The following is a 25,318-nucleotide window of genomic DNA, read 5'->3' on the forward strand; positions in this document are numbered from 1 at the left end:
AAAAAATTTTATATAAATTATTAATTAAAATATATAAAATTAAATGAATTCAAGTATTTTTCGAATAATAGCAATCGAATTTAGAATGAATAAGAGTTGAGAATAAATTTTAATTGAGTTTATAATGAGATCAAATTTTAAAAATATTAATCGAATTTGAACAAATAAATATTAACATATATTTTGACATATATTAACATGATGAGTTTGAAAATATTATAAAAAATTATGTATTTTACTTTTTGATATATAAAAAATTATGTTTAATTTTTGAGTTGGGGGCAACGCGCTTCCTCTCAAGTTTTGTTTTAAAGATATTCTCGAACTCAAGATTACTGATTAATCGAGAAAATGCTCTTATCATTCTATCTCACTCTTTGAGATATACTATTAGATATATTATTTTTTGAATTTATCTATTCGATAAATTTATTATTTTGTGAGAAAATAAAAACACAAGTCAATGGTGTGAAGAGAGACTGTTATATGTTGGAACAAGTCAAAGATTGGATTAAAAGATTTTTTATTCATAATTAAGATGAGGTTGCAACTTGAATTCCATGTGTGTATTCTATTGTGGCTGCTGCACTAATTGAAGTGACAAATGCATTGCAGCTACCAAATCACTTCTATATTTATCTAAAAATTAAATTAAATTAAATTAATTTTTTATTAAATATTGATGAATTTAAAAATAAAAAATTATTAAAAAATTTTACTATATATAATAAATTACTATAACAATAATATTATAACGAATCACTTTTTGATAATGAAGTTTTTATATGTTTAATTCATTTATATATATATATTATTAATTATTTAATTTTTATAATTATATTATATTATATTATATTCATTTATGAATATATATTTTTTTTAATTTAATAAATCACACCTTAATTTAAAAAACTAAAAATTAGTTACTGAGTATTATAAAAAATTTTATATTATTTAAATTAAAAATATAAAAATTTTATATTACAAATTTATTATTATATATTTCTAAATTAAAATGCCATCTATATAATTTTCTCTTGAAGCTTTGCTTGGCTTGATTGACAAAAAAAGATTATTCCTATTTTATATATTATCCATAAAAAGACTTTCATGGATGACAGTGGATCAAATATTTTTAGCATTCAGTTGCTAAACTTTATTGAAAATTATATGTGTATAGCTATTTACATAAATAAATAATTATATATATATATATTATAATAATATTTATAAAATATTACTATCCCTACACAAATCTGAAGAATGAACAAATAATTTAAAATAAATTTAAAAAAATAAAAATAAAATTAATGTCACGTGCAATGGAATCTGTGATGTGATATGACATTATCCTAATCAGTGGAATATTTGCTTTATGAGAACATGCCATGGTGCTGATTCTTTTGGATATCCACTAACCAAAAGTGTGATGATCAAAAGATTGACTTCAATCAAGCGGTTCTGATTAGTATTGGTAGGTTTCTCACTGTACCCACTGAAATGTTGTCTGTCAAACCCTAATTTTCTTTTAAACCAAATCAGGGCACGTGGTCTGCACGCAATGAACTTGTGGAAAAACAGAGCAAAGGTGTGCTCATCTTGCGGCTGAGTTATGGAAAATTATTTTTTATTGTTTTTTCCCCATGCTTTTGCCTTGTTGTCACTTGCATAACTTGACAGGTACGTGGCCCATGGAATTTTTTTTTTCCTTGATCCTTTTTGGACTTTAGTATCAAATTCCAGATGCTAATCGCCAAGCTGCCAAAAAGGATGGGGGAGACCTAATTTTCTCGCAAAAGGAAGACCTCTAATTAATGGTGTTATTATTATTATATATCTGTAATTATCCTTGTGTGTTTAAATTTATTGAATAACTGTTAAATTAAATATTTATATTAAAATATATATAAAATTAATTAAAAAATATATAAAAAATATATAAATTTAAATATAAAAATTTAATTTAATAATTAATAAATTTATTTATATAAATTTAAATTTTTTGTAGATATACATTATTTAAAATATATAATTTTTTTAGAAATTTAATTTAATTTAATTCTAATTTTTTAATTTATGAGCTGTCATTTCCAAAGATGAGAATTAAGCATTGGCTGGCTGCCAGATTCTGAGTTTCCTAGTTCCTTCTTCCATCCATTTTTTCCAAGTTGGGTCAAAGAATGGCAAAGGCATGTGATTATTCTCCTTGACTTTATTTAAGCTTATAACTTGTGGAAGAATGAAAATTCATGCAATTAAAACAAGGGGAAAATGAAAGCCAACAAGACACGCCCAGTTGCAATGCATTAGTGTCGTCGGCCGGAATTGGAATACGACCAATAATTTTGGGTTGATATTTAAATTCAATTGCAGCTTTTGGTTTTTAATTGGGGATTTGAAATCAAGAGGGTTTGATTTAGTTTTAATTTAAATTTAGTTTGATTTTAATTCAATTCAACTCAATTTAATTAAATTCGATGGTTAATTTTATTAAAAAAATTAAATCACAAAAAAAATCCATATATTACTAATAATTATGTGCATAATATATATATTGTTTTCCAATTCGAAAGTAGCCATACCTTTACACAGAGTGCAAGAACTCTAGCATATACGACGTCGTCTATAGAAGATTTGTCTACAAAACCGAAATGGAATACAGTAATCTCAATAATCAATAATTTAAAATCTTCACAATAAAACATTGAATTAAATTAAAAAAAAAAAGAACACTAAACAATTCCAAGCATAATTTTTAATTAAAATCTTGATCATAATTTTTAATTAAAATCTTGATATTCATAGTTAATTAATTTTTCTTTATTAACTGTTAATATCACAATAATCATAATATTAAATATTATTACTGATATTGATTTTCCTTTATTACATTTTTTTTTTAGTAACAATAAAGAACCTCGATCAACAACCTAAACAAATGGGCGTAAATCCACATTTTGCAATAAGAGAAAACATAATGCTGTTCTGTAGTGATAACTAAGGATTCGGGTAGCGTTTAAGATAGTGACAGGTAATCAAGATGAATTTAGGTAATTCGAATGTTATGATATTTTCGGAGATCATTTGACTACTTCATCAAACTACTATGATTATTCTCAAGGGATTACAGGAGATTGATTCTGACAGAATTATGCTATATGCTCGAAAAAATTTGTCTTTTTAACACAGAATATCCTTATTTATAAAACTAACGCACCAATATTTAAGTCATTATAAGTGGACTATTTTAATCACTGAAATCTGTTTGAGGGGTTCAATCAGACTACCTTTAGTAATAATAGTTCTGGTATATCGGGATCAATAAGAAAACACATTAACCAATCTGGTGAGTATAGAAGACTTCTTATCCAACTATTTTGCCCTGGACGAGTGCACATGTTAGCCTTCTAGCGAAAGGTTTTTGAGACTCAAACAAGTTGGAGATTAACATGAATTAAGCATATGCAATTCTGAATCTCTAATCCTCGCTTCTATAGGTGGACTGTGGTGAAATCGGTACGGTAATAAATATTAATACGAATGTTCATATATCTTTCCAACACATTGATTATGTTATTTCGATGACATCAACCCGCAATGTAGGCTTTTATACATATATAGATGAATTGAGAACTAAATCGTAACCGACTGCCGACTGATCACTGTTCATGATAATTCAAAAGATGACGCTTGAAAAGTTGTACAAAACAACAATTTTCCCTACCTCATTTCCAGCAGCTGAGATTTGATCTATTTATCTTGTTCATGCGCCATTGGTAGCTACCTGTCTTTCAATCCGTGCTGTAACTTGCCTATCTACATTTAATTAAATAATTCGTTCTTTTTAATTTAATAAAAATATCCAATTAATATATCATAAACAAATCATCTCGATTCCCTCCCCTCTCTCCTTGTAAGTGAAAAAAAAAATTACTTTAATTTAAACACGTAAAAATTAAAATAAAATAAACAAAAATAAATATAAAATTATATATATATATATTAATTTATTTTATATAAATTAATAATTTAATAATTATTAAATTAATTTATATATATATATATATATGCAATGATGATACCAATCATAGGTCAAAATGTTAACAAAATGAGGAAACTAATGAGCACATGGTGACAACACCTAAAGAGAAGAAAAGGATATACCAAGAAGAAGACTTTAAATGAGATGAAAGGTACCAACGTATAAGAGAGGACCACAAGCAAGACTGTGGAAATGTATCTGTAGGATTTTAAATCCAATTAAATTAAAAAAAAATAATACTAACCGAATTAAATTAGCAATTAAATTAAATTAAATTAAAATTTTTAAATTTAATTTAATTTAATTAATCGATATAAATTTATTTTATTACTTTTTAAATTTTTTAAATTTTTATTTTTTATCATATTATAAATTTCATAAATTATGCATTATATTTCATAAAATTTGCTTGTTTTATTCATCTTCCACACCACTAGCTAGGTTGGTAGCTTTTGTAAGTGTGCAGCATATTCTGGAAATCATGAGTTGTTGTGCTTTCCATGATTCCTTCTTTGATGACTTGGACATATCCACAATAGAAAAAGATAAACTCCACTTCTTTCTTTGACACCAAAGAAAAGAGGTGGTGCTTATCATCTTTCTTTCTAATTCTATCACTCCTTTGCCAAGTGAGTGGAGAGAGAAGGATTTCCACAAACCTTCATCTTAATAAGATTTTTATCATCATTCTAATCTGATGAGAAATGATGTGTTTGTTTTTGGGACACATAATGGAAAGCAAAATTATTTTTACCAGTTCCCATTTCACAGGAAAAAAAAAAAATAAAATAATCTCCTCAAGGCATCATTACACTTTATCATTTGATGGGCTGGGGCCTCATCCAAATGGATTATTTTCTTTTTTTTTTTAAGCCTTGTTTGGTTGAGTAAAGCTAGAATAAACAACCTTATGTTGAGTTTCAGATGCATCTTAGACATAGTCAAGGAATTTAATTTGACCAAACTCAATTCAAAATATAGGTTTATTGTCCACTAAAAAAATATATATTTTTTATATATAAAATTTTGGTTTCATAAATACAATTCGATTTTTTACTTTAAATAATATCATATAGTTTTTTTATATATAAAATAAATATATTTAATACAAAATATATAGCCACCAAATGTTATTTATTGATCATAGTTTGAATTATTAATTTGAGATTAGATTAAAAAAATATATATTTTTCTTTTTTTATAAAATTTTAATTTAAATATATATGATATAATCTTAATCGAATCAGAAAAGTCAATTTAATTAATCTATAGCACTAAAAAGCCAAAATAAAAGGGAAAGCAAATCCACAATTTGTGACCTTTCCATACATGCCGCCCGTGCGCGCTGAGTCGGAGTTTGAAAGCAGCCAATATATATAACCGTTGAAGGCGCATTTTAAATGTTACCGTTAGCACGAAACCAGAAAACTAGCCGTTGCCTTAGTCTCCCTTCCCCCGAGTTCATTTTTTCTTGGAACCATTTACGAGTCTACTTCTTCTAAACTCTGTCAAATATCCTCCTAGTTCCATCAAATTACCATCTTCGATTGCACCAGAAAAGAACCAAATTTGTTTTTCTTCTTTTTTATCCCAACAAAACCAACCCAGATTCTTTTTCTTTCTTTCTTTCTTTTATTTTGCGTGTAGATTTACTAGACTCGAACTGTAATGGCATCCAGAACGGTTGCGAAAGACATCATCACTCTCCGCGGTTCTGCAGCAATTGTCAGTGAGTTCTTTGGTATGTTGTAATCCATAATCTACATTTTGGATCCTTTTTTTTTTTAGTTCAATTTTTTATTTTCTTTGTTGGGTTTTGGAGAAAGGGCTGATCTTTGAGTTTCTGTTTAATTAATCCCTTTTTCAGGTTATGCAGCGAACAGGTAAAAAGCTCATTGGGTTTGGATTTTTAGTGCATTTTGTCTTTTAATTTTTTGTCTTTATTGGTCTTGAAAGGATTAGTGATAGATGATTTGTTGTTTAGTATACTGTACAATCGTGGGGTTTATCCAGAAGAAAGTTTTGTGAAGGTGAAGAAATATGGACTCCCAATGTTGCTCACTCAAGATGAAGGTGTTAAATCCTTTATTGCCAACCTAACTGCTCAGTTATCAGGTAAGATCCTGTTTTTGAATTTTCTCTTTATTAATTTTTTTTTTCTAATCTTCAGTCATTGGAAATTATGAGATTTAGCTAAAAATTCTTGAAATTTTGTAAAGAATGGCTGGAAGCTGGGAAGTTACAGAGGGTTGTTCTTGTGATAATGAGCAAGGCCACCAATGAGGTCCTAGAGAGGTGGAATTTTAGCATTGAGACTGATAATGAGGTGGTAGAGAAGGGGTAATATTTTTTTTAAGCCCTTTGGTATATTTGTATTTATTTCCCATTTCCTGAAGGATCTTATATGATTTGTTAAATGAAAAATGAATGAAATCAGGGTTTCAAGGGAAAAGAGTGATAAAGAAATAATGAGAGAGATACAGGCAATCATGCGTCAGATTGCTTCGAGTATTACTTACTTGCCATGCCTGGATGAAGCTTGTAAGAACTGAAAAATCATTCTTTTCATTTTTGGATTATAGATTGCTTTTCTCTGATTCTGTTTTGGATTCTTTTCAGGTGTATTTGATGTGTTAGCATACACAGATAAAGATGTTGCAGTACCTTTCACTTGGATTGAGAGCGATCCAAAATTGATTTCCAATCCACAAATGGTGAAATTGCATTCTTTTGATACCAAGGTAAAAAATAGGTGGATTTTTAAAGCGTGTGAGGACACAGAGAAAATCATTATTGGATTGTTATTGTAAATTGACATTGTTGTTGGGGTAATGCTGCAGATACACAAGGTTGACACTCTGGTTTCATACAAGAACGATGAATGGGATGAGCAGTAGAGAAAGCTTACCTTATCTTTGGCCTTACCTTATCTTTGGCCCCTTCATGTCCTGTGAATCTTTTATTCGCATGATGTATTACAGATACGAAAGAGGAATGAAGTTGTTTTATGTTTAAATTCTATTCTGAAGTTGTTTTATGTTTCCTCATGTTTTGCTAAAATGGGAATGAAGAAATACAGACTTTTTTTTTTTGTGGGTAGTTGAAACTGATAATTTTCTTGTTTTTTTCCCAAAAAAAAAAAGAAAACAAAAATGAGCCAGCCAAGGGGCCAGTTACCGGAGCAGGACCTGCCTGGGTCAAACCTTGGATATGGCTAATTTGGTTTAAGGTCCTAAACCATCATTGACTGGGCCTTAAACCAAATTCGCCATAGTGGTGCCACTGCCACACATACAAATGGACATGAAGTTACTGAACAAAAAGATCACACAGGAAAAAGGGCATCGGTTTCAGGCACAAACTTCTGGTGGGTAGATAAGGTTCATTGTTTGTCAATGGAGATACTATTTACAATAAATGAGCGTATTCAACGTATTACAGCACTCTCTATACACAATTTCGTGATACAGTTTCACATTTATGACATGATAACAATCACTTCAGGACGCTCCAAGCTATGAAAATGGAATAACATATCAACTCACTCCACGATAAATAGCACCCGGACGAAGATCATCCATGTTATCAATATTTCTATATCCATCAAACTCCCTTAGGCATGACCAACCCCGGCGAGTCAGAAAATCACGGTAGTCATCTTCAGTGTAAAATATTTTTTCCTCTGTATGCACTGGCAAGTGGTCCGAATCATCATATAAACACACTTTGACAACTAATCCTGAAATTGGTGTCAAAGTTATATTTAGCATTCTATATACATGGTACAATCTTATGCCAGTGGTTCTTTATTTCATCACTTCTCAAATTCACAAGTTAAAAGCTACTGAGGAAAAAGACTATGAATGCATGGAAGTGATACAGCATCAATTACCTTCATCAAGTTGAAGAGTGTAATTCCCAACAGGCATGTCCCTGTCAAGACTACGAATTATCTGGTCTTCATCCTCCAACCAAAATGCACGTTTGGTTCTCAATCTGAAAGCTGACTTGATTGCCTCCTTGATGGCATCTGCACTGCCATCAATACCAATTCTCCTTGTATAGTCCCCATACTTAACTGTTATTACTCTTCCACCAAATGACTGACTCTCAGCACCTACCAAATGGGAGAATTAATGAGATATAATAAAAGAAGTCAACATACAATTTGTAACGACCGGACTCCAACCACTAGAGGAATTGTCCACTTTGGCAGTAAGCCTAACGGTTTTGTACCACAGGTGGAATGGAGAACTTCACAGGAGGTCACCCATCCTAAGATTTCTCTCAAGCGAGCACGCTTAACCCTGGAGTTCTTCCAACTCTCCAGGCCATTCCACCAAAAGGCTATATTTCATTACTTTTTGAACCCAAAACTATCTCCGTGCTTTGCCGATGTGGGATTTGCCTAAAGGACCTTTATCCCCCCCTTTTGGAACTCAGCAATAAAAGCACTGAGTGGAGCCCGATCGTTACACAATCTCTACAGACAAAACTGACATTTCCATTATAATATATCAAAACAGATTCCTTTTGGCAAGTGATTACAATGGAAGATTTGACATCCTAGACAAGTGAACATTTAGATTCTAATTTAGAAACTTACCATTTCCAGGAGTCTCCCTCCAATTCCAGGGAGGAACTCCACCTGCTGCAACTGCCTCAGCTGCAGTGATGGCAAGGGGATGTCCATCATGGTCCAGACGTCTTTCAAGGTTGAGTGTTGGCCTGCCACTGGCTGCACACCAGGGAACTTCAACGAGGGAAATACATAATTCTTTAAAATAAAATAACAGGAAAAGATGCATAGAACATTTCAGTAGCATCACAAGGTGGCCAACTGATTGTGAAAGACTGCATGAATATAAATCTAAACTCTTTCACAAAATATTATCCACTCAGTAAGTCAGTGAAGTGGATGAGACAGTGAATGCACTCAGATAGTGCAATTAAATAAATAATTCTTTAATATGAAATCAGGAACAAGTGTTAGCCTGCCACCGGCTGCACACCTAGGAACTTTAACAAGGGAAATGAAACATTCTTTAAAATAAATTGGTAGAGAAGGAACATAAAACATATGGCAGAATCATAAAGTAGCCAACTGATTCTGAAAGACCGCATGAAGATGAAATCTAATTCTTTCTTCCGCAGAAGTGGATGATATTAAGAATGCATTTGGCGAGTGCAAATAAACAAATAATTCCCCATAAAAAAAAAAAAAAAGAATATACAACAATTGATGATGAAACCATAAACACCCCCACAATACTCTAGGGGGAAAAAACTAAAAGAAAAACACCTAATTTATTTGACAAACTCCAAAGGTTGATCCACACAGATGCAGCTTTGACGAACAAGGGAAATGGCAATGCATTTCCAAGGTATAGAGAACACATACTAGATAGAAAATGGTCCAGGGGATAATAACATTGTATTGGCTTCTCTTTTAGGTCCTATCCACACCAACAAGGTAGGTTAAGCTGAAATACCACTCCCACCCCCAAGCTAGGTATCACACAACTACATTTTGGCCAGGTCAGAGAGTGCTCCATAAAATACAAATACAATCTAGAAGATGAAAACTATATATAATTGGAAAAAGTTACAAGGACATCATATTGCATGGGACATAAGCCCTTAATAATTGACCTTATGATAAAATATTCTTCACCAATTCAACCACCAGCTCTAGCTACTAATGAACAGTTGACAAACCAAAAGGCTGCTTCTTATTACAAATTGCCAAGTAAAATATTGGCATACTTTGTTTCCTCAACTACTGCTACTAAATATTATAATGAAACATCTTCTTATCTTACCCATTTTGCACTGTTGAAAGATTCTTTTCATAATCACTTACCTCAAAATGCATTTTTAAGAAATGAAATGTAAAAACAACTTAGAAAATACTAACTCAACAACTCAACTCAACTAAGCCTTTATCCCAAAAAATTTATTGGGGTTGGCTATATGGATTCTCTTTCTCCACTCTAAACGATTTTCGGTTAAATTCTCGAAAATGTGTAATGCTTCTTCGTCATGTTGTACTACTCTCTTCCAAATCAGTTTAGGTTTACCCTTCTTTTCTTTCTATCCTCTAACCCAATGTGCTCTACTTGTCTAACTGGAGCCTCCGTATGATTACACTTCACATGACCAAACCACCTCAATCTCCCTTCTCTCAACTTGTCCTCAATTGGCATCACTCCTACCTTTTCTCTAACACTCTCATTACGGACTTTATCTAGTCTAGTATTGTCACTCATCCACCTTAACATTCTCATCTCCACAACTCTCATCTCCGACACATACGGCTTCTTCATTGCCCTACACTCACTATCATATAACATGGCCGATCGTATGACTGTACGATAAAATTTTCTTTTCAACTGATTAAGAATTTTGCGATCATATAAAACTTCTATGGCACGTTTCCACTTCAGCCATCCGACTTTAATCCTATAACTAATATCCTCCTCACATCTCCCATTTACTTGAAAGATTGAGCCGAGATATTTAAAGTGATTACTTTGGAGCAATACCACTCCATCCAAACTAACTTCTTCCCTATCACCAGTTCGGCCTTTATTGAACTTGCAATGCATGTATTCCGTCTTCCTTCTACTTAACTTAACGCCCTTTGACTCTAGTGTAACTCTCCAAAACTCTAACTTTCTATTTACTCCTCGCGTCTCATCTATCAGAACTATATCATCTGCAACCATCATGCACAAAAGAATATTCTCTTGTATATGTTTTGTCAATTTATCTAGAACTAATGTAAAAAGGCAAGGGCTCACAGCTGAACCTTGGTGTAATTCAATTGAGATAGGAAAATCTCTTGTGTTCCCTCCCATTGCACGCACAATAGTAGTTGCTCATTTATACATATCTTTCAACACTTGTATGTACCTAATATATACCCTCTTTTGTTCTGACACTCTCCATAAGATATTTCTTGAAACACTATCATATAATACTTCTCCAAATCAATAAAAACAATATGTATATCTTTGTTCATATCTTTATATTTCTTCATCAAACTTCCAATGAAAAAGATAGCTTCCATAGTTGAACGACTGGGCATGAAGCTAAATTTATTGGGAGAGAAAAAAGTGTCATGACGTAGGCAATGTTCCACAACTCTACCCCACAACTTCATAGTATGGCTCACGAGTTTAATTCCCCTATAGCTTGAGCAACTCTGTATATCTCCCTTATTTTTTAAAAATATGTACTAAAATACTACTTTTCCATTCATCAGGCATTTTCTTTGAGTTTAGAATTTTATTAATAATTTAGTTAACCATGCCACTCTCACATCTCCCAAACACTTCCACACTTTAATTGATATTCCATAGGGTCCACAAGCTTTGCCCACTTTTTTTCATTCTCTTAAGTGCTGCCTTTACGTCTGAAAATCTAATCCTTCTAGTGTAATTGACATTATTTTCTATTGCTCTGTAGTCTATATTCACGATATTACCACTTTGACTATTATTTAAGAGATCATCAAAAAAATTTCTCCATCTTTCTTTAATGTCCTCATCTTTCACCAACCCTTTTCCTTATTTATCCTTAATGCACCTAACTTCATTAAGATCTTGACATTTCTTCTCTCTCCTCCTTGCTAATCTATAAATATCTTTCTCTCCTTCTTTAGTTTCAAGTTTCTCATATAATTTTTCAAAGGTCTGGGCTCTTGCTTGACTAACCGTCTTTTTTGCTATCTTGTACTGTTCATAAGCCTCATTATTATCATACTTAGATAATTTCTTATACCATTCCCTCTTTTTCTTTAATGCCTTTTATACTTTCTCATTCCACCACCATCTCTCTTTTGAGGGTGATCCATGTCCTCTAGATTTTCCAAGTACTTTTCTAACTAGTTCTTTAATCTTTGATGCCATCTGCATCCGCATTACATTGGCCTCCACATCCAGCTACCATATTTTGGACTTGAAAAGCTCATTTTTGAACTTCACTTGCTTTACTCTTTTGAATTTCCACTACTTTGTTCAAGCTACAATATTTCTTCTAGCCTTACTTGAATTGTTCCAAAACTTGACATCCAAGACCACTAAACGATGTTGACTTATTAAAGCTTCTTCCGGAATAACCTTGCAATCCTTGCATAGAGCTTTATTTATCTTCCTGGTTAAAAAGAAATCAATTTGGCTTCTATGTTGTCCACTTTTGAAAGTCACTAAATGCGACTGCCTTTTTATAAAGTAGGTATTTACTAGTATTAGGTCATACGCCATGGCAAAATCCAAGATGCTTTTCCCTTTCCTCATTTCGGCTACCAAAATCGAAACCTCAACGAACATTCTCATAACCTTGCCTATCACTTCCTACATGTCCATTTAAATCTCCACCGATAAGAACATTCTTTTCATTCTCAAAAATGAAAATGAAATGAAATTCCTGAAATAGAATATTCAGATGACATCCATTCCAAAGCAAAACCAGCACGCCCTTAGCTCCTTGGGACTTTTGGCCACATGAAGTGGCCCTTAAACTTACTAGTTACTTTTGTATGGTAATTAGGCTCTTTCTTGAGCATTAACATTTCGGAAAGAAATTGCAGAACGTTCTTAGGAAGACATTTAAAGAACACATACAGCCATTTCTGATGAACTTGAGGTCTGGATGTTCATATAAAGCTGGACCTTAAGCAAAGTGATGTTGATTTCCGGTGGCAATTGAACATTTATACAAAGATGATTAATACAAAACAAATTCTCACACTCAGTGCTAATATGTCATCACTGTTTCAATGAAGAATTCAGATTCCCAAGGCATAATGGAATCATATATTTTGCCATTATGCTAGAGAAAGAAATAAGAAAAGCTCCACTTGAGACTTTTGCAAGAAGAATAGCCAATTGGTACAGGAATCTGTATTTGAACAACACTAATTTTATAATGCCACTGATGCTACATAAACTCATTCTTAAATATTTGTAATTCAAAATTGAAGGTTATTGATGCTGAGTACTAGCAAAAAGAAAGGATAGACCAGAACAGAATACAATCCTCATTAAGCTTCTGCTTCCCATGGAAGATTTCGCTAAGCAATGGTAAAGCAGTTAAGGACCTTTGACTTACTGAATGCTATATTTATGCTGATATTACCTTTTTCCCCCTTTTGAAAGATATAACCAATTCCAATTGTTAATGGAAGGGAGGTTGACATATTTTGACTTTGGACATATGCATTTTAGGCCAGTAAATTGATTGGTATGGAAAGTTAAGCTTATTGAGTTGCACAAGAGAAATAAAGAGAGGGGTAAAACTTTGGGATTAAAGCTTAGTTGAGTGAAAAAGAAACAATCAATTTTCAGCAGCAACAGTGTTGGGATAAAATGGAAAAATTCTTGATTAGTTAAGTGTAGACACGTTAATATGCTGGTTACTAGTTGTTACTAGAGTGTTGGAGCAAAGGCTAATAAAGAATCAGCTACTAACACACCCATAAAGAATCAGCTACTAACACACCCACATATCCACCCACCCACAGAGAAACTCCAAATATAAATTACAAAGCTTATAAGTCAGTGACAATGACGTACCTTCCACAGGTCCAAAAGATATACTTGTGTCATCAAAGCCTGGGTAAGTCAAACAGACATTGCAATAAATATTAATGTCATGGCAGGCTTCATATATGTTGCAAAGCTGCGATCAGGTAAAGGCAATTGAAGCCAGAAATGTTTATGGCATTGAAATTTTCAGAAGAAAATGGCCAGAAAAATAAAGTATACTTGTAAAATGATGGCAAACAACACGGATAATGATCACAAATGTTCAATCAATAATCTGGTGACCTGGTTAAATTCAAAAATAAAATGATTAAAAGGCATGAAACAATGGAGGCAGATTTAAAGAACCACAGTAACTTGAAAAGTTAGGTATACTATTGTGCTCTAGTAACTTAGAAAAGCTAGGTATACAATTATGCTTTACTCTAGAACATATGTATACAAGTGTATATGGAAGTATGCATGTACACATACATGTATATGTGTGTGTAGATATGCATGTATTAGTACAAGATGAAAGCAACACAGCTTGAACCAGAATTATAATATTTAGTTATTCCATGATCAAACCAGAATTATAATATTTAGTTATTCCATGATCAATACTAACTCCTCGTCAACCCAAAGTAAGAATTAAAAGAGGAGAGCCCAATAAGCTACCAAGGTAAGCTTATCAAGCACAACAAGGCTTCATAATAGTTTTACTGTGGATAAAACTCTTGTGATTCATAGCACATGCGCACAAATCTCAGAAATATAACTTGTTTGTCATATTACCTAGTCCAGATTTCACCAAGATCAAGACATAAAGTTAACAAATAACAATTTAAGAGTGAAAGTTGGACATATTAACAAACTTTCAAGTCAGATACGTCCACTTCCATCTTAAAGTCATGATCACCATAAGCAGCTCTATTCTTGGCCTTAGCTTTCCGCTAGCCATTACATAAATAGTCTCTCAAAACCTTGGCCAAATCCTCACTTCTTGCAGAATGATAAAATGCTACCCTTAAACTAAGAAAGGTTCACATTCACAGACTGAATCAGCTATAACTATAAGGATGCAGTCATGGTATTAAGATCAACATGTAAGTCAGACCTAAGAACCACATACTTTTGAAGTTTAAAGTATTTGTCATGTATCGTATGTTGATTCCAAAACTCTCTATTTCAATAGTCAAAATAAATAGGAGTCGCTTGAGCCACCAAAGTTACTTATCGTGGGAACAGGTCATAGCCCAAGAAGTGAGAACAGTAATCTGATTTTCGTTTTCACCGTTATATTTCAAGCCAAACCTTCGTTTTCTTTGCACCATCATAAACCCCATAACTTCATAAACCTTGTTTTTGACACCCAATGACCAATAATTATGAGCCTAACAACCCTTTCTCCAACTGGTCAGGACAATCACAAGTTCACAACATCCAAACCAGATCTTTTTATCCACGGAAAACCACTTTAACTTACTTATAGACGCCGCCACTACTTCTATTCTTGTTAGTGTTGTCATAAATCACATCATCCTCAGCTTATGAGCAGAACGACCACGGAACCCAGGAAGCATCTAAACATATCACTTCTTAACAGACAGAGTAAAACAACCTTCTAATTTGGGCCAAAAAAATAAGCAGAAGAAGAAGAAGAAGAAGAAGAAACCTTTATCACTCACCCAAGAAGAGAAATTCTAGAAATCTAGAACCATATAAGTAAAATCCACGTCCAGAAATTCGGCTGAGTTCAATAATCAAATGTCAAAACCAACCAAAAAAGAATAAACTATCACACAGGCACACAAAATCCCTAGTTACCTTTATCAGCAAATTGCATGTAGGAATCAACTTTAGTAGGAGTGGGACTCTTATACTGGGCATTTTTGCTTCTTTCCCTTAATATCTCGTCAATCTCCTTATAATAAGACATTTTGGCAGACCCACTTCCTCTATCTTGATGCTTAGCCTTCTTGAACTCTTTCAACAAGTTTCTCCACTTGTCAGTACACATAGTTGGAGATCTATCAAATCCCTTTTCCCTCATTTTAGCAGATATTTGCTCCCACAAGTGCTTGTTCGACTTAGAAGTATTGAACAAACGATCCATTTCTCGGCGAAAAGCTATCAAGCTTCTCGTTTCATCTTGTACCCATGTCTCAGCTCGCTTTTTAGGAGCTTTCACTTCATGATTATCCTCGCCACTGCTCTCGCCTAGAATCATCTGTTGCTGTTGCTGCGGCTGCTGAGGCGTCTGTTGCTGATGAGGGTTGTGAAGATGGTGCTGAGGAGGTGGTAGATCACCATTGCTTGAGACAACTTCAATAATCATGCTATCTCTGGTGGCAGGCTGAAGTTCTTCCTTGTAGAAATGGATGGGGCGAGGCTTTTCCGATAAATACATGATTATTGTAGAAGATCAAAATCAGGATTTCAGGGTAATGGGTAATTTTAAAAATAGATGGGATTGAAGAAAGTGAAGGATTTCATGAGTAGCAGAAGAAGAGAACCCATTGTTTTTGGAGAATGAATTCAAGATTGGTGGAATTTTGTTTGATATTGGTTTTTTACCTTTTTGAAGACGGTAAGCCTGGGAGTGTAGTGGGCTTTAGAGAGGGCTGCGTGAAGAAAAAGCTTTGCGGATGATTAGGATTAGCCGATAGAGAGAGAGAGGGATGAGTAATTTTAATTTAAAATAATTTAACTATTAAATTGGGAAAAAAAAATTGGAAAAGTTGATTACAACGCAGAAACGACGTCGTTTCAGCTAGACGTTTTTCCCCTCATAAAATACGAAAATTGCCCTCCGCTTCAGTGTCCCTCTCCCTCCCCCGCCTTCTCTCTCTATCTCTCTTTCTATTCTCTGCCTCTCCATTTTCAAAGTTGTAGTTTTTGTCATGGAGCCAAACCCTAAATGCTACTGCTAGCCGCTGGTATTCTTCTAGAGAAACCAAGTTAGAAAGTTGCAATCTTTATAGGGTTTGGTATGTAAAATCCCCCATGGAGAATACATTGATTGTCATAACAAGATGAAGCTTTTTCAAGCCCCTTCCTCTCAATCAAGAGCTTCCTCTGTTCTTGTCAATGTTATGCCCTTTTATAGTCTTTCAATCAGCTTTAGCAACCCAATGTCTCTTTCAGGTATTGTACCAAACAAATTATGTCCGCTGCTGATTAGGCTTTGTTTGGGGTTTTAGAGAATTGAGTTTCCTTCTTTTATGGTTTGAATTCAGTTATCTTATGAGTTTTCTGACAGTTGGCTTGTAAAATTTATGAACTGGGTTAATTTACCTGGCAAAGGACGTTAACCTCTTGTTTTGCTTTTGAGTTGAGAATTTTGTGTTTTTGGTGTGTTATTGAGGGTCAAATATATATATATTAAAAAAGGGAAATCTGGATAAAATTATGTCTTCCTGTGTTTTCTTTTATAAACTGGTGGCTGCTACATACTGCTGTGGTTATAGGCCCAAAGCTCTTGCCATTACACTAGTGACTAGACAATGGCCCTTGACAAGAAGAAGATTTTAAGATTGGAAAAGAAATTACCAACTTGTGGTTTTTGCTGCATTAATGCATTGAGTTTCGGGGGTTTGATAACGCTGCTAGAATTGGCTTCTTTTAAAGGCTATTACTTCGTTAGAAAACTCTGGTGCATGTTCTTGATTCTTGAATGCAACATTTCTTTCGATGAAAGGTTAATTAACTAACTAACAAGAATTGAATATCCTGAACTTCTTGAGAGGGAGTGACGAAAAGATACCTTCCTTGGTTGGTGATTCCTTTTGACAGCCTTCAATTGTAGTTTGGCAATATACTTTAATTCTATAAATAGTTTGAATGAAAACATTATGCTGATTTTATGAATTTCTTACGCTGCTTTTTTCTTCATATATTATATGAGACAAGGTTATGACTTCTTACTTGACTCTCTGACTAATCTCCCTGCCAATGTGTGGTTTTTGTAGGGTCTTTCAACCGAATAAATGCAACAACTTCATTTTGGCAATATACTTTAATTCTATAAATAGTTTGAATGAAAACATTATGCTGATTTTATGAATTTCTTACTTTGCTTTTTTCTTCATATATTATATGAGACAAGGTTATGACTTCTTACTTGACTCTCTGACTAATCTCCCTGCTAGTGTGTGGTTTTTGTAGGGTCTTTCAACCGAATAAAGGCAACAACTTCATTTTCTTGGCAATGACCAAGGCCTGTGTAAGTAGATTTTACAGTTTTTACCATGAAGCCCCAAGGCCATTGTTTCCCAGGGGAAAGTATGGAGGTGGATCTTTCAAAACCTTATCCACTTGCTCTGCACCTTTGATCTCTTCAACAGACTCTCTCATTGTCTGTCCCCCCTCATCACTAGCATTGGCCGCCTGCATTACGCATTCTGATGTATCCCAACGTTCAGAAGAATGGTTTGCACTGAGGAGGGACAAACTGACCACAAGCACCTTTAGTACTGCCTTGGGTTTTTGGAAGGGAAACCGTCGTTTGGAGCTCTGGAATGAGAAGGTTTTTGCACCAGAGATAAATATCATTGAAACTTCTAAGAGAGCCTTGGAATGGGGTGTGCACAATGAAGCGGCAGCTTTAGACAGCTATAAAAGCATCACAAGTCGTGAAGTTAGTCATTTGGGATTTGCAATCCATCCAGCACAACAATTTGATTGGCTTGGTGCTTCTCCAGATGGTCTCCTGGAGGGTGGCATCCTGGAAGTTAAGTGTCCCTATAACAAGGGGAAGCCAGAGATGGCTCTGCCCTGGTCAACCATGCCTTTCTATTACATGCCTCAAGTTCAAGGGCAATTGGAAATAATGAATAGAGAATGGGCAGATTTGTATTGCTGGACACCAAATGGAAGCACAATAATTCGAGTGCATAGGGACCATAGTTATTGGGAGCTAATACACCCCATTCTACGGGAATTTTGGTTGGAAAATGTGATACCTGCCAGGGAAGCTCTGTTGCTTGGTAGGGAAGAGGAGGCTAAATCATATAAACCGACATCTACTCACAGACATACAGGACTTATAATTGTTAAGAGCTTAAAGTTAGCTAATGAATGCAAGCTGTTATGTAGGGAGATTGCTGGTCATGTTGAATTTTATAAGTGATAAACTTCAAAATGGTATTTTGCAATTTATCACGCATAGAGTAGGCTGCTTTACTGTGCAAGGAGCAGCAGGATCATACCCAGTTCAAGTATAGCAGCTCAGCAATAGAAAAGCGAGAGGATTAACCGCATGTTCAAACAGATTGCTGATAAGAAGTGGTGGAGCAAAAAATGTCATTTGGTTTTTGTATTCTGTCAAGTGTCTAATGAGCTTCTCTATTTAGTGTTCCATTTATGATTTACAGTCATCCATCAGTTAGCTGTTGGATTTTGTCATGTATTATATTCTTCATGAACCTGATTCATAATATCATAAAAGAACTTACGCAAATGTGGTTTCTTTTCTGGTGAAACAGAGTGGGGTATGATGAACAAATGTAACTTATTGCATGGATATGGGAGTAAGTTTGGATGTGTTTGCTGCAAGGGTAGCTCACATAAAGGTCAAAATTGATTCATGGTCAGATTTTTCCCAAAATAGCGAACTTTTTATAACCATTTCTTGTGTCAAAGACTCAGAGGTGTCAAATGCAATAAAGTGACCAAACTTGAGGAATAAGCAGGTTAATTAAAGCAGGCATTCAGCTATAATAAGCAACAGCGGTTGGATAACTTTCTAAAACTGTTAAACCGAAATTACTAATTACAACAGTCAAATGAAAGCGAGAAAACAATAAACAGAAACCTAAAATAAGCAATGGCCATTGAGCCAATTCTGCATACCTTTTGACCCAAAATAATCAATTTTAACAAGAAAACTGCTTTCAGTCACATGAAAATGAATGAACACAGCAAAATTCATTTAAAAAAAGTAAATGACCGTTTGACATGAACTTCTAAGAATTGTCATCTTATAATGCTAATATCCAAGAAGTAATGCAGGAGGAAAAGAAAAAGAAAGGAAGAGATGGATTCAGGGCTATCCTGGGCTGACCAATGGGACTATGACAATCCTGACCCTCCACCCCAGCCAGAGTCAGAGAAAGACAAGAAGAACGGGAAGAATGGAACCAAGAACAACTTTGGGAAGAAGATACTGAGCCTTAAATGGATAAAAGATTTGCGCAAGAAATCTCAGAAATAAACAAGACCATTATGATCGCTTGGATGCGTCTGTGGATCCTGTAAAGAATCCATTTTTTCATCTCATTTCTCTTTGTATGTGAACTTTCTTGCTTCTGTCACTTCAATCATTGATTCAATAATAAAGATATTCTTCACTTCCATCAGAATGTTTCAACGCTCTTGTCCTTTTCTTGTGCATCTTTCATTTCTTCTGAAGTTAAATCTTCGTATGCTTGATCAGGTTTAGTTTCACACGAGATAGAGGGCTCCTAAATCTTCAACTTTCATTTATTATTATTATTATTTTTTTAAATTTTTCTTCAAACAATAGCTGCTTAAATTATATTAGCATGCTTTATATTTGCCAATGCAAGTGTAAATATAAGTGGCAACGAGAACTCGAAAGATCATTAGTCATTATGCGTTTCTATTTCATAAACTAAATGCAGAAGCAGAACTCCATATACAATATAATAAACCAAACTTTAATAAAGAAACTCAAGACTCGACACACAGAAAAAGAAAAATTCATTACTTGAAACTGAACCTGACTCGGCTGAGCTTTATTTTTTCATATTTAAACTTATTTGAATATGCTGTTTTAGTAAAGTGAATTTAATTTGAATATTAATAAAAACTTCAATTCATTTTTAGTTAATATTAAATTTATTTTTGAATAAACTAAAGTGAGAAATTTTATAAGTGAAGTGAACTCGCGGTTTGAGATCGACTTAAAGTTAATTATCAGTACTCTTGATTAAGAGAAATTTTATTATAATTTTCATTTAAATTTTAAATATTGTATAAAAATACTTTAATCTCAACTCATTTTACAGTCTCAAGCGGCTCTCATGACATGCCATCATAAAATCATTCAACATCGATGAGACCATAATAAAGTGCTCCTGTACTTTTTTTTTTTTTTTTTTCTTAAGCTACAAGATCAAGATGTAAACCTAGCACTCCATCCAGCAGAGAATATTCAAAATATTCAGATTTTATTATTATTTTTTTATTTATTTTTATAAAGAAGTACATCTGGCGCCCATAATGGAGCCCATAAAGCTTCTGGGATGGAAGACACGTAATAAAAGCCTCATACTACTAGTGCATGTTACAAGGCACCGTGGCAAGTAAAACAGATTGTTCCCCCTACTTTAAACAAAGCAAGCTAAGAGCCAACAACAATATCACAAATGAAACAAGGAATCTACCAGCACTGGAAGTATACGCAACTCGCCAGCTAAAAGAGCTCTGGCAAAACAGTGGTTCCATCCAAAACTATGCACCTCAACAATAATGGTCTGAGTGGGGCCTGCAGCACAAGATCCGCCTCACAGCAGGAAACTAATCGCTCCATCTCCTCAGGCAATAAAGATTTTATACGCTAAGACTCACATCAAGAATAAATCACTGCTTGTTTCAATGGAGCAGCATATGATCTCATTTACAACATGCACACCAGATGAGTCACTTTCCATCATTAATGACATAAATGACATAACTCCTCTCATGGCCGATGCTGAATAAATCTGACCCCACTTCCATGCAAATTCATGTGCCAGTTCTGCACATCACAGGCAAAGGAACGCATTCTTCATCATACTTCTATTAGGCCACATGCCAAATAAAAGAAAAACCAGAACATAAGATCCATCACTGTGAGCAGTTCTTGCAGAGCTAGCGAAATGACTCGAAAATCATAGTCTTCTTGCTTTATGTTATATTTCTATTTCTGTTATTTCTTTTTTTTCCCCCTCCTTTCTTCCACAAAACAATAAATTTTTTCCACAAAACAATAAATCTGGGTAGTCAATCTGATCTGAACCCAAAAACATCTTGAAACCCACCAGTAGATTCATCCGAGACAGTCAGCATACTCAGAAGGCAAAACAAGAATCAAATGAAACTGTAATCCTAGATGGCTGCCTCACATTTTCTTCTTAGATTCTAAATAACAAATTATGCACATCTCAATGATAATATGAAACCAGAAGAAACAAACCGACATCTGTCTCTAGCCATGAAGATGGAGACTACAGCTAGATTCACCAAGAGGAGGAGACTTGGGTGCACTAATCTTGCTATCTTGCTTCTCCTGGCATTTCTGGACTTGCTTCCAACAATCTGAACAAAGCAACTCAAGGCAGAATGTTTCCACATATTCATTGTCATTAATACACCGGCCACATTGAACACACCGCAGGATACAAAGTGTGCATGCCCTGCATGCTTGAGTGGAATGTTCTTTCTGCTGACAACCCTCTGCAGGGCAATCATATACTAACCTCAGGTTCTGGCATCTTGGGCACACTTCAATATCAATAGTGCGATCATCCTCACAAGACAGATAAAAGTTTCCTCTGTGATAAAAATGTGGTTTGTGGGCATTCTGCTGCATGTGCTTATCGGTGCCCAACAAGAGCATCAGTTCTTCAAAATGCTTCTGTGTCACTCCATAGAGCCCACCAATCCTTAAATGCTTCACTCCTTGTGTACCCATAGTCTTAAATGCCTTTAAGCTAGATACAATGCCTTCAATGCTGAGTCTTGTACATCCAGGCACACTCAGCTGCATAAAGGAAGAAAAGTTATCATCTAATCAGGATCAACAAAGTAATAGAACAAACATCTACTCAACTTATTGCAATAAACATACAAACAAAAGAAGCTGGAAAAAACCCATGCCCATAATAATTGATACAACTAAAAGCTAAGGAGAATTATGCAGTGTGGAAATTAAGATAACTCAGGCTTCTTATATATCCCAATAGCTACAAAAGCACAAAGGGGTAAAACTACAAATAAAGCATGCAAGTATAAGAGTTCTTCCATTCTCAGAGAGGCAATCCATTTTACATGTTTTATGATACACATGTTATTCATCAAAAGTTGGGAAGGGAAGAATATTTGGCATTTTCTGCATAGTTTCATAACTACTGACCACATCTTGCAGTCATTTTGATCAGTAAATTTAGGGGAAAAGGAACCTTGACTATCCAAGATAACCAACTAAAGCCTCAAAACTAAAAAGTTCAGTTTGATCTCTTGCTTTCACTACATAGTTAAGAAATCAGGTGCAAGAAAGCTGTAATCCCACAGTGCATGAAACAAGCTACAAAAACTGTTATTTTGGACAAACTATTTCTCAAGATGATGGAAAATTGACCAAAAAGCACAGATGTTGCTTCCTACATCATCAGTTAACAGCAGTTATGCAGTTACTTACTGCTCTAACATCTGTAGTATCACACTCCAATCTATAACCACATTTCTCTTAAATTAAGGTTCACAGAATAATCAGTTCCAACAGTACACAGTACAAAAGTATAGATACGGAAAAATCCATGCATCAGGAAAGCAAGTCTATTCCTAGGAAGGAATCAAAATTTTACCACTGAATCATGATCATAACATGATTCACTTTTACTTTTTTCAAAAAGGAAAAAGCGACAGCATTACATGAGAGGAACAGCAAATTGCACATCTTCAGATAAGCTACAAACAATAAGATTCCGAAACCAATGCAAGAAACATCATTAAAAAAGAAAAACTCACCTTGATTAGCCTAGGGTTATTTTGAAGGACATGCTTCAACCCATCATCAGTAATCCTTGGACACTCAATCAGGCTCAGGCATTGCAAATTACCTTGAGCCACATTAGTTAATTGCAAAAGAACATCATCAGTGATCTTGTCATTCAATGGTTGATCTATGTGAATGCTCCTCCATAAAAGTGGGTCATTTCGAACAGTAGATCGCAATGATTTGCAAACCATTTCAACAACAAGAAGATCCCGCACACCAAGATAACCAAGAGCAAAAGCAAAGGCTGCATGAGGAGATCCTGCATCTCCATCAGAGCAAACACCAATACCCTCGTGAGATTCTCCAATTCTCTTATCGACAATACCAGCATCTTTATTGGCAATTAATTCATTCCCTAAGCTCAAAATGTCTTCCACAATACAAGGCAAACCAAAAGCACCATGGCCAGATGCATTCCCTACTTCCTTCTCTAGAAACCCATCACCAAGTCCAACTGCAGTCAAGCCATTATCAAACCCCATATTCTCAGGGAATGCTTGGAACCTCATTGCATTATTCCAAATAAAATTCAACCCAGCAAACAACTGATAATTCCCATCACTAGTAGCAACCTGATCCCTACCATACCCACCATAGTCCACCTCCAAATCTTCAAGCCAACCTGTAATCGCAGTAAACGTAGTGCTTATGTCCATGCCAAAGGGATCCGATGGCAAAAGATCAAGAATGTCTTTATGCACGGACTCCTGTGAGCCACACCTATCGGTCCTATCCCTCCCATAATCAAAGTAATTCTCAACCTTGTCCTGTATACCATCCACAAGGTACCCATTCGCAATCCTCATTGGTGAAACCAAATTTTCATCAGGAAGATGCCCTGGGAAAAGGGGTCGATGAGAAAAATTCAAGGCCATTCTATGTAAAAACCTAAACCCCAATTTCGTCTTAACGAAGCCAAATCCAAGCAGGAAAAAGTTATCAGAGGGAAAAGAAAGGGAATTTCTGTAAGAAAAAATAGAAAGGAAAGGGAGGGAAAACAAAAGTGGGGAAAAGAGAAGAAAAGGAGACGAGAGATCTAACAAGAAAACCCTCAATTTCGGATAGCAAACTAAAACAACGCAACCAAAAATTTCACAGAGTTTCCTGTTCAAAGAAACCTAAAATCAACTAGAATGGAATTGAAAAGGGGTACTACTGATACAACTTTTTTTAATCTATACAATTAAAAAAATAAACCAATAAACCTTTTTTTCCTTCTTTTTTTCTTAGGGTTTGGAATAAATGGATTACACCAGAACAAGAACTAAAAGAAACAAAAGATAGATCGAGTAAGAAAAAGAAACGGGCATTAGAGATAATCAAATAAAATGAAAGAAGTTATTATCACAAATTGAAAGAACAAAACCCTAATTCATTTACCCAGAAACACAACCGCAATTGACAGATAACACCAACAAAGTCTCTTGGGATCGAATCCTCGAAGAAGGAAGAAGAAGAACAAGAACTATAACAAGAAGAAGAGAAGGTTTTGCAAGAGTGGAAATTACAAGGCAAAAAGAGAAATAAAAATCTGGGTTTTTTTTTCTATTTAAAAACTTTTATTGGTTGGGGATAATTTTCTGGTGGGGAATTCGATCCAAGGAGAGGGAGTCTGTCGACCGAGTTGGAAGAGAGAGAGAGGGAGAGGCGAAAACGCGAGAAAATAGAAGCAAGAAACGAAAGGGAAGGAAATCGAGTGAGAGGGCAAAGGGCAACGGTGAATTTGTCCCCGCTTTAGAAGAGAGAGAAGCGTATCTACGACTGACACGTGTCATAGTTATGTATATATTTTTTAATAATAATAATAATAATAATTAGGGTGTTATCTTCCTTTTAACCCTTTATTGTAAAGCCTTTTGAGTTTCAGATTTGACAAGTGTCATTACTGGATTCTTTTTAGGTGTTATTATTTTGAATTAATATTTAATGTAAATATAATATTTATTTTTATACAAAATTAAA

General features: G+C 34.3%; 5 protein-coding genes across 7 annotated transcripts; 3 read left to right on the top strand and 2 right to left on the bottom strand.

The window, feature by feature from the left end:
- The first annotated feature begins 5,404 nt into the window (after positions 1 to 5,404).
- On the top strand, positions 5,405 to 7,141 carry LOC110660199 (mitotic spindle checkpoint protein MAD2). The gene is made up of 7 exons (XM_021818409.2): positions 5,405 to 5,783; positions 5,910 to 5,925; positions 6,027 to 6,157; positions 6,262 to 6,382; positions 6,480 to 6,583; positions 6,662 to 6,783; positions 6,883 to 7,141. The coding sequence occupies exons 1-7, from the start codon at positions 5,711 to 5,713 to the stop codon at positions 6,937 to 6,939; spliced, it is 624 nt and encodes a 207-aa protein (XP_021674101.2). The 5' UTR covers positions 5,405 to 5,710; the 3' UTR covers positions 6,940 to 7,141.
- A 277-nt stretch (positions 7,142 to 7,418) lies between these two features.
- Positions 7,419 to 16,234, bottom strand: LOC110660198 (trihelix transcription factor GT-1). 3 transcript variants are annotated; one of them, XM_021818406.2, is made up of 5 exons: positions 15,400 to 16,234; positions 13,621 to 13,659; positions 8,649 to 8,819; positions 7,935 to 8,159; positions 7,419 to 7,781 (listed from the first exon to the last, which is right to left on the bottom strand). In XM_021818406.2, the coding sequence occupies exons 1-5, from the start codon at positions 15,980 to 15,982 to the stop codon at positions 7,579 to 7,581; spliced, it is 1,221 nt and encodes a 406-aa protein (XP_021674098.2). In that variant the 5' UTR covers positions 15,983 to 16,234; the 3' UTR covers positions 7,419 to 7,578. The 3 variants fall into 3 exon arrangements, with proteins under 3 accessions (XP_021674098.2, XP_021674099.2, XP_021674100.2); XM_021818407.2 differs by having other exon boundaries at positions 8,649 to 8,795; positions 15,400 to 16,230; XM_021818408.2 differs by having other exon boundaries at positions 8,649 to 8,780; positions 15,400 to 16,229.
- A 146-nt stretch (positions 16,235 to 16,380) lies between these two features.
- Positions 16,381 to 19,055, top strand: LOC110660197 (uncharacterized). Its single transcript, XM_021818404.2, has 2 exons — positions 16,381 to 16,719; positions 17,724 to 19,055. The coding sequence occupies exons 1-2, from the start codon at positions 16,608 to 16,610 to the stop codon at positions 18,701 to 18,703; spliced, it is 1,092 nt and encodes a 363-aa protein (XP_021674096.2). The 5' UTR covers positions 16,381 to 16,607; the 3' UTR covers positions 18,704 to 19,055.
- A 112-nt stretch (positions 19,056 to 19,167) lies between these two features.
- Positions 19,168 to 19,810, top strand: LOC110660137 (uncharacterized). The gene has a single exon (XM_021818324.2). The coding sequence runs from the start codon at positions 19,610 to 19,612 to the stop codon at positions 19,784 to 19,786; it is 177 nt and encodes a 58-aa protein (XP_021674016.1). The 5' UTR covers positions 19,168 to 19,609; the 3' UTR covers positions 19,787 to 19,810.
- A 938-nt stretch (positions 19,811 to 20,748) lies between these two features.
- On the bottom strand, positions 20,749 to 25,073 carry LOC110660196 (F-box protein SKIP14). Its single transcript, XM_021818403.2, has 2 exons — positions 23,326 to 25,073; positions 20,749 to 22,339 (listed from the first exon to the last, which is right to left on the bottom strand). The coding sequence occupies exons 1-2, from the start codon at positions 24,229 to 24,231 to the stop codon at positions 21,785 to 21,787; spliced, it is 1,461 nt and encodes a 486-aa protein (XP_021674095.2). The 5' UTR covers positions 24,232 to 25,073; the 3' UTR covers positions 20,749 to 21,784.
- Between the last annotated feature and the right edge of the window lie 245 nt (positions 25,074 to 25,318).

This window comes from Hevea brasiliensis, chromosome 10 (genome assembly GCF_030052815.1).
Source record: "Hevea brasiliensis isolate MT/VB/25A 57/8 chromosome 10, ASM3005281v1, whole genome shotgun sequence".
In the NCBI taxonomy this organism is placed as follows: domain Eukaryota; kingdom Viridiplantae; phylum Streptophyta; class Magnoliopsida; order Malpighiales; family Euphorbiaceae; genus Hevea; species Hevea brasiliensis.